Source organism: Pomacea canaliculata, linkage group LG1 (genome assembly GCF_003073045.1).
Source record: "Pomacea canaliculata isolate SZHN2017 linkage group LG1, ASM307304v1, whole genome shotgun sequence".
NCBI lineage: Eukaryota > Metazoa > Mollusca > Gastropoda > Architaenioglossa > Ampullariidae > Pomacea > Pomacea canaliculata.
This window is the reverse complement of record NC_037590.1, coordinates 22,622,251-22,633,748: the sequence shown is the minus strand read 5'-3', so window position 1 is coordinate 22,633,748 and position 11,498 is coordinate 22,622,251. Positions and strand designations below refer to the sequence as shown.

Below are 11,498 nucleotides of genomic sequence, written 5' to 3'. Positions count from 1 at the left end.
AGAATAAACACAAGTTGAAGAAAATCTGATTTTTATAATAAAATTTTAAAAAATGGACAGGTTATATAAATGGACGAACTCGTACACTTTTATTAAAAAAAAAAAAAAATGCAATTTTACTTCACTGACCTGAAAAATGATCTCATCAATTCAGAAGACTTTCTAGAAATTTGTCTTCTACTGATCAGTCACTGGCATTTATATGAAATTGTTGTATGTATCGAAGATACTTGTGTTTTACATATGTTGCATACATTTAATATATTCTGACTTTTCCCAGGAAAAAAAGCATTTGTCCACAAAACAAGTCAGGACGAACAGTTCTGAACAGTGCCTTTATTCCTACAGAGTGGTATGTGGGTCACATTTTGAGAAGTGTATTTCACCCATTACAGTAAACTGCCGGCAGTGAATTCTCTAGTAATGGCTTGACCCAACCAAGCATTTGTATTTCGTCCTCAATTATAATCTTGACTTACTGAAGACATGTTAAACAACAATTTCTAAAATTGAAGTATTGCACATTGATGGTCAGTTCTTTGCTCCATTAACGAATTTTATTGATTTTACCAAGTTTAGATTCCACCCCGCTCAGGAAAAAAAAGAAAACTAGCACTCACCAAAAAAATACAATCGCCTTCACCTAGTTTTTAGTTGCACTGAGGAATTTTAAACACTCAGTGCTGCCTTGGAAGCCATTACTATATAAACTAAGAAAAGACAGGAAGCTATGCTGTTAATAATAATTATGGTGGTGTTTAAGGAACATAATAGAATAAGGGATTATCATTAGTAAATAATTTAAGTTAGTTGACATTTTGTAGAAGCTTCTTAAACTTTTAAAAGGCAGCCTAAAATCATGTTATGTGTAATTAGTAACATAATTTAAAGCTCATGATCAATATAGAGTAGTAATATTTTATGTTCACTAGTAAAGAAAAATTTTGTTAATAAGCTTTGTTAATAAGGATGTTCTGTGTATCATTATCAGTTGTATAGAGCTACTATAGCAGAGGGCATTGCATGTAACGTCTGCTTTCGTGGATCTGAAGGTTATTGCAGAACTAGATAAAGAACATTAATGCAACAGAAAACACAGGAAAATTCTAGAAGTGACATAGCAAATACTGCCTTCTAACACCAGTCAAACTAAAATCTGATATCTTCGGGAGCTGAGATGATGGACACTTGTGAACAGGAAAGCTCTATGCCATTTATTTAACACTGTTAAAATCAGTACCTCTATTAGCCTCCAAAAAATATATGAAGGGCACTTGGGAAGTCTTGGACACTAAAAGACAAAAATTACAACACTTAATTGACAATTGGATCATAGCTCCCACCCCGTTTGATCCTAGACAACACTCTAATATCTGTCTTGCACAGAATATCTCTGAAACAAAACGAATACATGTGTCAAATCTTCATGTTTTTTAAACAAAACTTTCTTTACAAATGCTTTAAAAGTTTGACAGGATGCTGGGAAAACAAGAAATGCTAGACAATAGGCTCTAGAATTGCGGAAATTGTGGTGAGTAGAACTGCTATAGTTTAGTTGGTGTTGCCACGGATCTGGTCACAACACCAAAGGATGGGATCATGGTAAGATAATTTGTGGCTGACAATAATAACTAGTGCATCACTACAATAATCATGTAAACAGTACAGCAGTTGGGTACCTCGATGGCAAGCAAATATATATGAATGGGCAAGTCTATATCAGTTGGCCAAATACTGAATGAAAAAGTTAAAAGGTAGGAAACATTGCACATTACAGGCCATATGAAATATTGGATGCATTGCCACCACCTTAGAAATCACCTTTAACAGTATCTTGGAGAAATCAGCTGAACTGGTGCTCTAAATGTCACTTCTTGACAGTAGCTCACCTCTCCATAGCTGAGCTATGGTGAACTCAGACACTGTTGTTCAGCCATGCCATGTCACTGTACAGCTGATCTCCATTTGCCTGCATCCACATACTTGGTCCCATTTTTGTTATGTTCTTGCATTTCATTAGCAGGTCTGATTGAAAAGGATATTTGTTTTCAAGGATTTCAATTAAGGGCATCCAGTTGTTTTTTTCAGGTGGGTCTGAAGGATGTGTGAGTGCATGGAAAGCATATTTTATAAATATTTAAACAAACTCAAATGGGTTAACTGAGAAACTGAATGTCACAAAGCATTAAAAAAAAAAAAAATGGTGCATCTTAGGACTTCCCGAGTGTCCCTCTAGCAGTATAGGCATTGACAAAACTAATGCACAGATTCCTATTTCTTCTATCAAAATTCCTTCTGGACTAAGTGAATAGTACACTATGCAAGTGAATATGACTAATATAGTAAACATCTATATGAATATTACAAATTTAGAAAAATGTTACAGACCCAAGTGAAGATTACACACAAGACCTGTTCTGAAAATGTGCACTGTTAGTATGACATAATGCTTAGCACTCTCACTCTCAGCAGAGTTTTGAAGAGTCCTGTTTACAGTTTCTGACAACAGCTTATGAGGGTCAAATAAGTGATTGATGCTCAAAATTGGCTTAATACCTCACACAGTTCCTGTATTGCCCTTACACATATTTAAGAAACAAGTCCACATTTCTCAAAGCTTTCTCATGACATCCAACATTCAAACATTATCAGATTTGTTATCCTCAACTAAGACAGCCATATTACTCAGCCAAGTAGGAATTTTCCACTATTTTTAAAGCTTGCATTGCCTAGAGAGAAGCTGTGATGACTAGGAAACACTGGCATACCTTGCAGATGTTTTAATATGGAAATTGGCAGTACAGATATAGATACCATAACAACATATTGCACATTACATTTATTCTTCCATTCATCCAGTAGCCTGAAGTAGCAAACAAAGGCAAAGCAATCATGTACACAGATTCCAACCTTTGGTTCAATAAATACATCAGGAAAAAATACAGCTTTTAGTGGAAAATTTGTGAGTAGGAGCTTAAGCAACACCACACTCCAATTAGTCTCACACTTTCTGCTGCAAAAGTGGGGTTTTAGCTCATGCTCTGCTAGCTGTACTTTGCTTGCTCTTGCTGTTGTGTTATTATGCTTAAACATCTCATGGGCTCAAGACTAGACAGGAACTATCTACTGACTCATATTTCTGCACAGCTAAACAATGGTACTACCAGTGCTTGTAACAGTCTTGGTGACAGGACTTCTAAACATCAATTTTAGAGCATTTACATTTATGTCAGAACTTTTCTGCTGTAATAATAATAATACACCCACAATCCATGTAAAATGCTCAACTGATAAGTTCTGATACACAGGTACTATTGACAAAGCAGAGTGCAGATATCATGGCAGTCTATGATACTGTTTTGTCCTTTCTGCATCTTTGCTCTGGTACTGAAGGGTAACAAACTTCTCCATGAGACAGCTTCTGCTGTGGATGCTATGATAAACAATCAACCACTCACAGGCACCAATATCACTGCTTTAAATAAAAGTAGTTTTAAGCCTCTTACTAGGCAAATTGTGCTATGGTGACATAAATCTTCAGGAATGAAAATGGTGACAAATATACATTACAATCTTTTTTCGGAAAAAAAGTAAAACCATACAAAGGAAAAAAGTGGAATGCGTTACTCTTTTCCCCTTTGCTGTACACATAAAAAATTCTGGAAAAAGAGAAAACTACATGGGAGAGTGACATTAAAAAGTCCATTATAAATCATGAGCTTTTGTGAAAGGCATTCTCTCTCTCTCTCTCTCTCACACACACACACAAATTAGCATGTATAAACCACTGTTCTATGTGTTGATTGACATCAGACTAAGCATGAAATGATACAAGCACAAGTGTCCTGTAAAGTGACTGCAAAAGCTCTCTAACCCAACTTACTCCACCCCCAAAGTCTGCTGGGAGAAAATGTGCAAAAGATTGCACAATGTACAACAAAAAGATCATCAACAGAAGAGGATTTAGTACCATTGCTTTTAAATCTAGTTCTTATATACATTTAAAAAGGAAAGAATTACGTGTACAGGGTTACAAAACTATTGGGAATCAGCTCTATCAATGGCTGATAGTGGTAAAGTTATACCAGAGTCCTTGTCCAAACAACATATCATACTCAAATAAAGAGCCAACGATGCAAAATCATGTCAACAATGTTTCATACATCATATTTAAACATAAAACACATTTCAGCTTTTTCCACCAATAATCAGTGACTAGATGATTTCATCCTCTGTGACAAGATCTATGGCTAGGTCTGTTAATATTTTACCCAGACCCCCTTGTCACAGATGTATGTTCTTAATGCTTAAAGATACAACATAGATATGAAGTCTATGAAATGGAAACATCTGTAAACATACTGGTAGATATTTTCTTACGCTTCTTTTCACTAGCCAAAAAACCACAGGCCACTAATTTTGTGTCAACTGGTGAAGTAAAAGAAAAAATACTAAAAAATTAATGCACCTGATTGTCCTATTTTCTTTATCTCTGTTTCTGCATTCAAAATCATGGTCGGTAATGTGCACTTAGCTAAGAGTTGCAGCAAGCTTTCATACCAAAGAAAAAAAAAAATCTGGAAATGCCAGTAACTTCTGAATAAGTAACTATGTAATTGTCCACTGTACTTCGTGTAAACATTTGCTACTGATACTGACATACTTACATATATATATATATGTTGTTATTTTTATCACAAACATTACAAAGAAATAAATTACATGGCATGCTCATGATAAACTTGAATAATCATATTCTTGTCTAAGTTTCCAGTGATAAGAAACATCCTGCTATCCTGACCTATATTCAGTCCTTGGGGAAAGAAATATGGCCACAGCCAGCCCCTAACAGGAGAGACTGGAGAACTGCAGAGGTTCACAAGTTTAAATGCTCAAATCCTAACCATAAAAACCACAAATCAACCAACCGCTGACTTCTTTTTCCCACACCTCAAAAAACCCTTTCCCCCAAAATAGAAGGAAGAAATGGAAGAAAGCAGCTTGTATAGTACTGTACCTGTAACATCTGACTGCACTCTTTATATTACTAAAGATTAAGTGTATATCAAGCTGGTAAGCATATTTCCCTATAAGATTTTTACATTTTGGTAATGATTGAGAATGCTCTTCAAACAGCTAAAATAAAAAAAGAATGAAGTCATGCTTTGTAGGACTTTAAAAAAAAAAGCCTTAGGAAAGACAACTCCTTGTGTTAGTACACTGAGGCTGTTACAGGGAAGAGTGGATAGGACAGATTTGCTATTAGACTGAAAAGCCCGACTTCCTCTCATGTGTTTTAAGACTCAAATGTATGACAGCAAATATCAACACAAAGTGAGCAAGATTACCAGACAATATCTTACATACATCAAAGTGAGAACTATGATCTGTAATGGAATGGAACTGTTGGATGATCAAATAAATACAACTTCATCCAAGTCAAAATGGTCCACTTGGGGACAAAGGCTGAAACAAATTACATCCCACTACGGTAATAATGAATTATTACATGATAAGAAGTAAAATAATACATCAACATCTGGAACAGTTCAAGCAATAATTATAAATCAGATCGATCTGCACCATGAGATTAATATCAATGTGGTTAAGCATACAAGCAGGACAGACAAGATGCAGGAGTTACCGAAAGACTGCAGAAGTTGTCAATGGCTGATCAACGCAATGCATCACAGGTATGTGATATCACATCACCACCTGCTAAAATGTCAGATGCTAAAAATCCCTCTTGAGATTTTATAAATATTTTAGCATACAAAAATTACAACTTTTTTTGTTAGATCTTTCTGTTGGTATGGACAAAGCTCTGCAGAATGCAAAATTCTTCCTTCCCTAAGAAATATAGATTCCATTCCTCCTGTACACTTTCACTCACTACATAATAAAAGAATCCTTAAAGTAATTTGAATACTTTACCCTTGTAGACATATTTTTATACTAGCATCAAAGAGCATGCTTCTACATGGCATCCTTGACAAGAAATTTCAAAAACAGACATTCTTAACATTTTTAAAGTGGTTTTGTTTTAAATTTTAAGAAACAAAATTTACAGACATACAGCTTTCACAACCAATTAACACAGATAAAAACATACTCTGCTTAAGCAGTCATCACAATAAATATAGTCAAAATTTTAGCAGGAAATAAGATTCTCTTTCTACCACACATACATTTTTCCATTACATTTTTCTTCAACAAAAAGTATGGCAGTAAACATGTTAAGATAATTGTACCTACATCCGTCTTCATTCATAATATGGTTTTGGTTAATAACACGGAGTACTGACACATCTCCATATTCCAAGTGGTGTTACTCCTACATGCAAATGTCCATAGTTAAAGAGACTGTATTGTAATGTTAGAAAAAGGGAGTTGAATTCCAAACTGACATACATGAGAATAAAGCATCGAATGAACTGACTATTATAAGTGGCTGAAACGATCTAGTTCTATGAGCGAGGCATTGTGCTTGACAGTGATTAGTGATTCAGCGTGTTCAGGAACACACACAGATACAGATGTGTTTAATATGACATATGAAAGATGTCACATTTCATGTTAATCAGAGGTGAACAGAGAATCCTTAATGATGCTGATGCAATTAATTGAACTATAGCATCAAAAGGTAATCTATAAGAGAACTGATAACTTGGCCATACAAACTCAACAACAGGTGACAATCAGCTTATCCTGGCACGAAGAACAAACTCATTCAAAAAGGAGAGCTCAAATAACTAAGACAAACAAATCCTAACGATAAAGCCCCAAACACTTCTGAATTATGCTCACCTTCCAAAACTTTAATCACAGTTAGTGCAGCTGACACAAGGGTGGCTAATATTACTGTAACCAGGTTTAAAATAATACATCACAGTGGTGCCCTTACTATACCAATATGTATCCTTTACCACAGCCTAAATACATGGCATCACCAAAGACTGTGTCTTTCCAGTGCATACTGTTATGACCCTTCAAGGGTTATATTTCTTTTAGAAGAGCCAAGGAAACAGCATTAAATATGTTTATAAAGTGTACCACTGACTTGAGTTTACAAATACTTACACCCCTTCTCATACATATGCATACATATGCACAAACATGTGCATACATGTGTACAATAAGTGTTAAAGAAAGTGCATTCAGAGATTAGATGTTAGTTATTTTAACTAAATTTCCTTAAGGGTGTTCTATAAACAAACACAAATGCATACATAATATCACTGATATGTGCCATAAATTTGAAGCATGCAACATTTAACTTATAGCACACAGTTTCATTCTATGATCCCACCATGTGCATCGATCCTTCAACAAGCACATAATGTCTATTCACAGTTTCTACCAAAAGTCACACTGGCAGGAAAATGCTATGACACTGTAATCAGCCAAGTGTGAGGCAGGTAGGTAAAAAACAAAAACAAAAAAACAACAGCTTGACTGGGCCCAAATGTCCACAAAGGTACAAACCCAACTTAGACTGTCTGCTTCGCTCTACTTGAGACCTGAGTCTTGCAAATTCCTGAAGGCAATACTGATAGAATCTTCAAGGATGGACACATGTCTTACTATGCTTCAAAATAAAGCATGAAATGAGCCATACATGTATCAAAAAGTGTGCTCATTTTCTTTTTTTTTTTACCCGGCATGCTAGCTCTTTATCACATATGTGACTACATGAACATTGCCAAATACTAAGAGCTATAAAGCAAATCCAAAAAGGGTGACCGATTCAGAAGAATTTAGTGATGATGTCTTCTTGTTCTTTATAGTAGGCCTTCTTGTTCTTGACTGTAGTCCTACCTTACTGTTACCTAATCACATACAGCAAGACAAGGATGACCAGCTGAGAAAGGTGTAGATTTCAAGTAATCAACATTTACTTTACACCATGCAATCATTGCTACTACAGAAATCTACATCCTTCAAATATACCAAGATCTATTTGCTATGTCATAAAAACATGAAGCTCAGACATCATGGTGTTAAAGACAGGGAAACTTTGAAGACGACCTTTTATTTTTTATTTGCAGTTCCAGCAAAAGCCGATATAGTGACCTTCAAGATCGACTGCTGGCCATGCCTTCAAGCACCTGCTGTGCACGCAGAGTATTATAGCAGGAAAGACATACTCGCACAGGTTTCAGAATTCGCAGGCGACGAATTTCTGTTTCATAACGACTGCACCTGCAATTTACAAAGTGTATAGTTAAAAGTATACATATCTCATGAAGAATGTTGAAATTTTATGGTAATACCCAAGTGTTAAGAGACTTGATCCCACTAGCATCATATGGTACCATACTTACTTAGAACAAAAGACCTTTCCACAGTTCCGACAGTGATGCCGCCGCTCAGCAAAAGAGAAACGGACACTGCAGACAGGACAATTTTCTGCTCCATCATCTTTCATCCAGTGATCTGCTACCACACGGCCAGGCTGGTCAGTCACTGTCCAGTTGAAAACACGACCACGAGCATCCCCAACATATACAGTTTTGTGGTCCCTGCAAAGAGAATGTATATTAAAACTGGTATTAGTAAACCTTTGACAATTAAAAAACTTCATTTAACAACATTGCTATATATCAAACAATTTCTTTAAATGATAAATAAAAACAACTATAGCAATAGAGCAAATAATTTTAGTTATCAATAAAAGATAACACTAACAAATTATGGAAAGAGATGAAACGAAGATAAACAGATAAAAAGTTAAGCAGGTGCACATATTCAGAGATAGTCTCCAGACAGAGGTTTGAATGTTCCCATCCTGTGTCCCATGGTTTGCAGTCACAAAACGTGCCCTTCTCTACGGTCTCTTTTACTACTGCCCATATGCTTTGTGTGCACATGTACTGAAAGTGAAAAGCTATTTTGGTAAGAATCCTCTTCCTCATAAGATATATAAAGGAAACTGATTGGTTAGGAGAGGTTAAGAGAGGCTGGAAATGGGAAAACAAAATTATGAAAGTAATTTGAAAAAGAGGAAGCACTATTGCATATTAGAAGACTTAGAAAGAACGTGTCCAGTAAGTTGATTTTGGTTCTTGGAACCTTGGGTTCTCTTTATAGTGCAGCTGAACTTTAGGTAAATTATCAATACAGAAAAGAAACAATAAAATGAAAATGTAGACTCATTTTGTTAGCTGAAGATGCAGAACAGGTATTATTCTTGGAGCAAGAAAATGCAAAAAATTACTTTGAAATTGCAATGGCTGTTACTGCTGCAGGCTCTTTGTTGTCTTTGCGTTCAAATGCTGTATGCATTGTCAGTTTACTGCGGAACACTAGCTGACGTTGCCACCTGAAGCCTGGAACATACAGATTGTATTATTTCTCTTATACATGCAGATAAATACCATTTTTCTTGGTAAACTTTGTTTCTTTGAGTACATAGATGACATGACTATGAGGAGTTATCCTGACTGGCTACCTCAATTCCAAATGTCCATTACCAATTGGTCAGCAATGACCAATGAACAGGGAGAACAATGCTCAGGACCCACAGCAGAAAGGCGGGAAGGAACTAGTGGTCATATCATCTGTTAATAAGAAAGGAATTTTACCATGAAAAATGGTATCTCTTCTTCACACTGTACCACATGACATGATTATGAGGAGAATAAATAAGAGGGGCAGAGGGCGTGATAACCTGCAAAAAGGCAAGATAAGGCATCTCCATCAAAATTTTCTAAAGATGTACCTCAATTCCAGCCAGGCGTCTGACCGACATAACAATGGGACCTGTATAGTCCCGGCAGAGGGACACGTGCATGTACATGCATGCAGGAAGACATACACACACTCGTGCACACACACACATATATATACACTGATAGCAACAACAACGCTAAGGATAATGTTAATTTTATAAAAAAAAGAACTAACCTTCCCTTAGAATATTTTTGCTGAAGGGCCTGTGTTTAGTCATAAGCTCTTCTGCCAGCTTGTGCCCAAGTAAGGATACCACCGGTGTGTTCCCACTAGATTCCACAGTGCTTGAGGCTGTGGCACTTTTGTCTTTATTGCAAATATCTGTCTCAGCACTGGCAGCTGCTGCCTGGTCACCTTTGACCTGTGACCCACTCTGAATTCCTGGGATGGGGCCCTGGCTAAGCACTCCAGACAAGCAAGGCTCAGACAGGCTGCTAAGTTGTCTCCCTTGATCCAGTTCTCCCTCACTGCCCTCGCCGAGGACAGCAAGAGCATCCATGCCAGTATCGACAGATGCAGTTCCAGACTTCATGCTGACGTTCTCCCAGTCTGCACCAGGGTCACCAGGAGTACACAAGTCACTGAGACTGCTGGTTGCGCTGACTTCTCCACTATGGTATTCAGTGCTTACTCGCTCATCCCACTGTGTCCCTTGACCTTGTGCTTCTTGTGATTTCATGCGTTGAGTAAGGGGGCTGTCTTGCTCACCAGAGGAGCCTAGTTCACACTCTCGGGCAGCCAGGTAATCAGGATCTTTAAAGTCCTTCAACAGGTCAACAGCAGACCGCTCTTCACTGGCATAGCTGTCGCAGGACTCATGACGAGACATCTTGCGTACCTGAATTGACTGGCTGGCACTGGCTGTAGCTTCTGCCTTGCTTTCTGAAGAAAACACTGCTTCTGAAGACTTGGATGCTACAGAACTGGCTTCCTTTTCTTCCGGAACTTGTACATATTCCACGCTCCACATCTGAGAGTCAGTAAAGTCACCAACAGTAATTAACACCTGCAGTGTCAGGGAGCAGCAACCCTTCTCACACATGACCTAGCCCTTCCTTCCTCCCCATAGTCCCCATTCCCTGCAGTGTGAAGTCCCCTCATGGTGGGAGCACTCATCCCAACCAACCTCAACAGCAACAAAGTCATAAGAAGTTACAAGCATTATAATCTACTTCACGACATGATCATTTTACCACTACTGTAGCTTTCAGATATGACACCTTATATATGCTGCTCAGAAATCACAACAGTGGATAGTGGTGTTTCAGTATTGTATATTTTCTTACCCATGGTAAAGTGTATGCTACACTGAAATGCCAAATCACGTCTTTATACAACTAAATTCATTTTCTCCTGTTGAGGAGAAATAGCTTACAGAAGTTGAATATTTGCATTTTAAAAGTTAGATCATGTTTATGGACTGGTTTTAAAAAAGAAATGTTTGAACCAGCCAATAATGAGTCCTCAACAGTTTAACTGAAAAAAATATGAAATCTACGAGTTAAAGATTCAAGTAACACTGATCCTCTCTATCTAATGATCTATCAAATGCTTGGTGTGTGCTTTTTTTTTTTTGAACAAGCATTAAAAAATGACAGATCAGACTGCTTACCCTGACAACACCATCACTGCTGCCTGTTAGAATCACGTTCTGTGCATCCCACTCCATAAACTGAAACAGGAATAGGTACTGTGTATTCTTGTTACAAGACATAACATACATTATTTGTGAGGACTGAATCTCATTAAGCAAAAATTATTTTATG

The 11,498-nt window shown here is 37.0% G+C and overlaps 1 protein-coding gene across 1 annotated transcript in view; it reads right to left on the bottom strand.

The window, feature by feature from the left end:
- Positions 1–321: 321 nt before the first annotated feature.
- LOC112575092 (WD repeat and FYVE domain-containing protein 3-like) overlaps positions 322–11,498 on the bottom strand; it is a 47,721-nt gene continuing 36,544 nt past the window's right edge. Inside the window, 5 exon segments of the mRNA XM_025256668.1 lie at positions 322–8,202; positions 8,325–8,522; positions 9,218–9,329; positions 9,907–10,702; positions 11,345–11,404. Of these exon segments, the coding sequence (XP_025112453.1) occupies positions 8,076–8,202; positions 8,325–8,522; positions 9,218–9,329; positions 9,907–10,702; positions 11,345–11,404 (1,293 nt within the window). The 3' untranslated portion in view covers positions 322–8,075.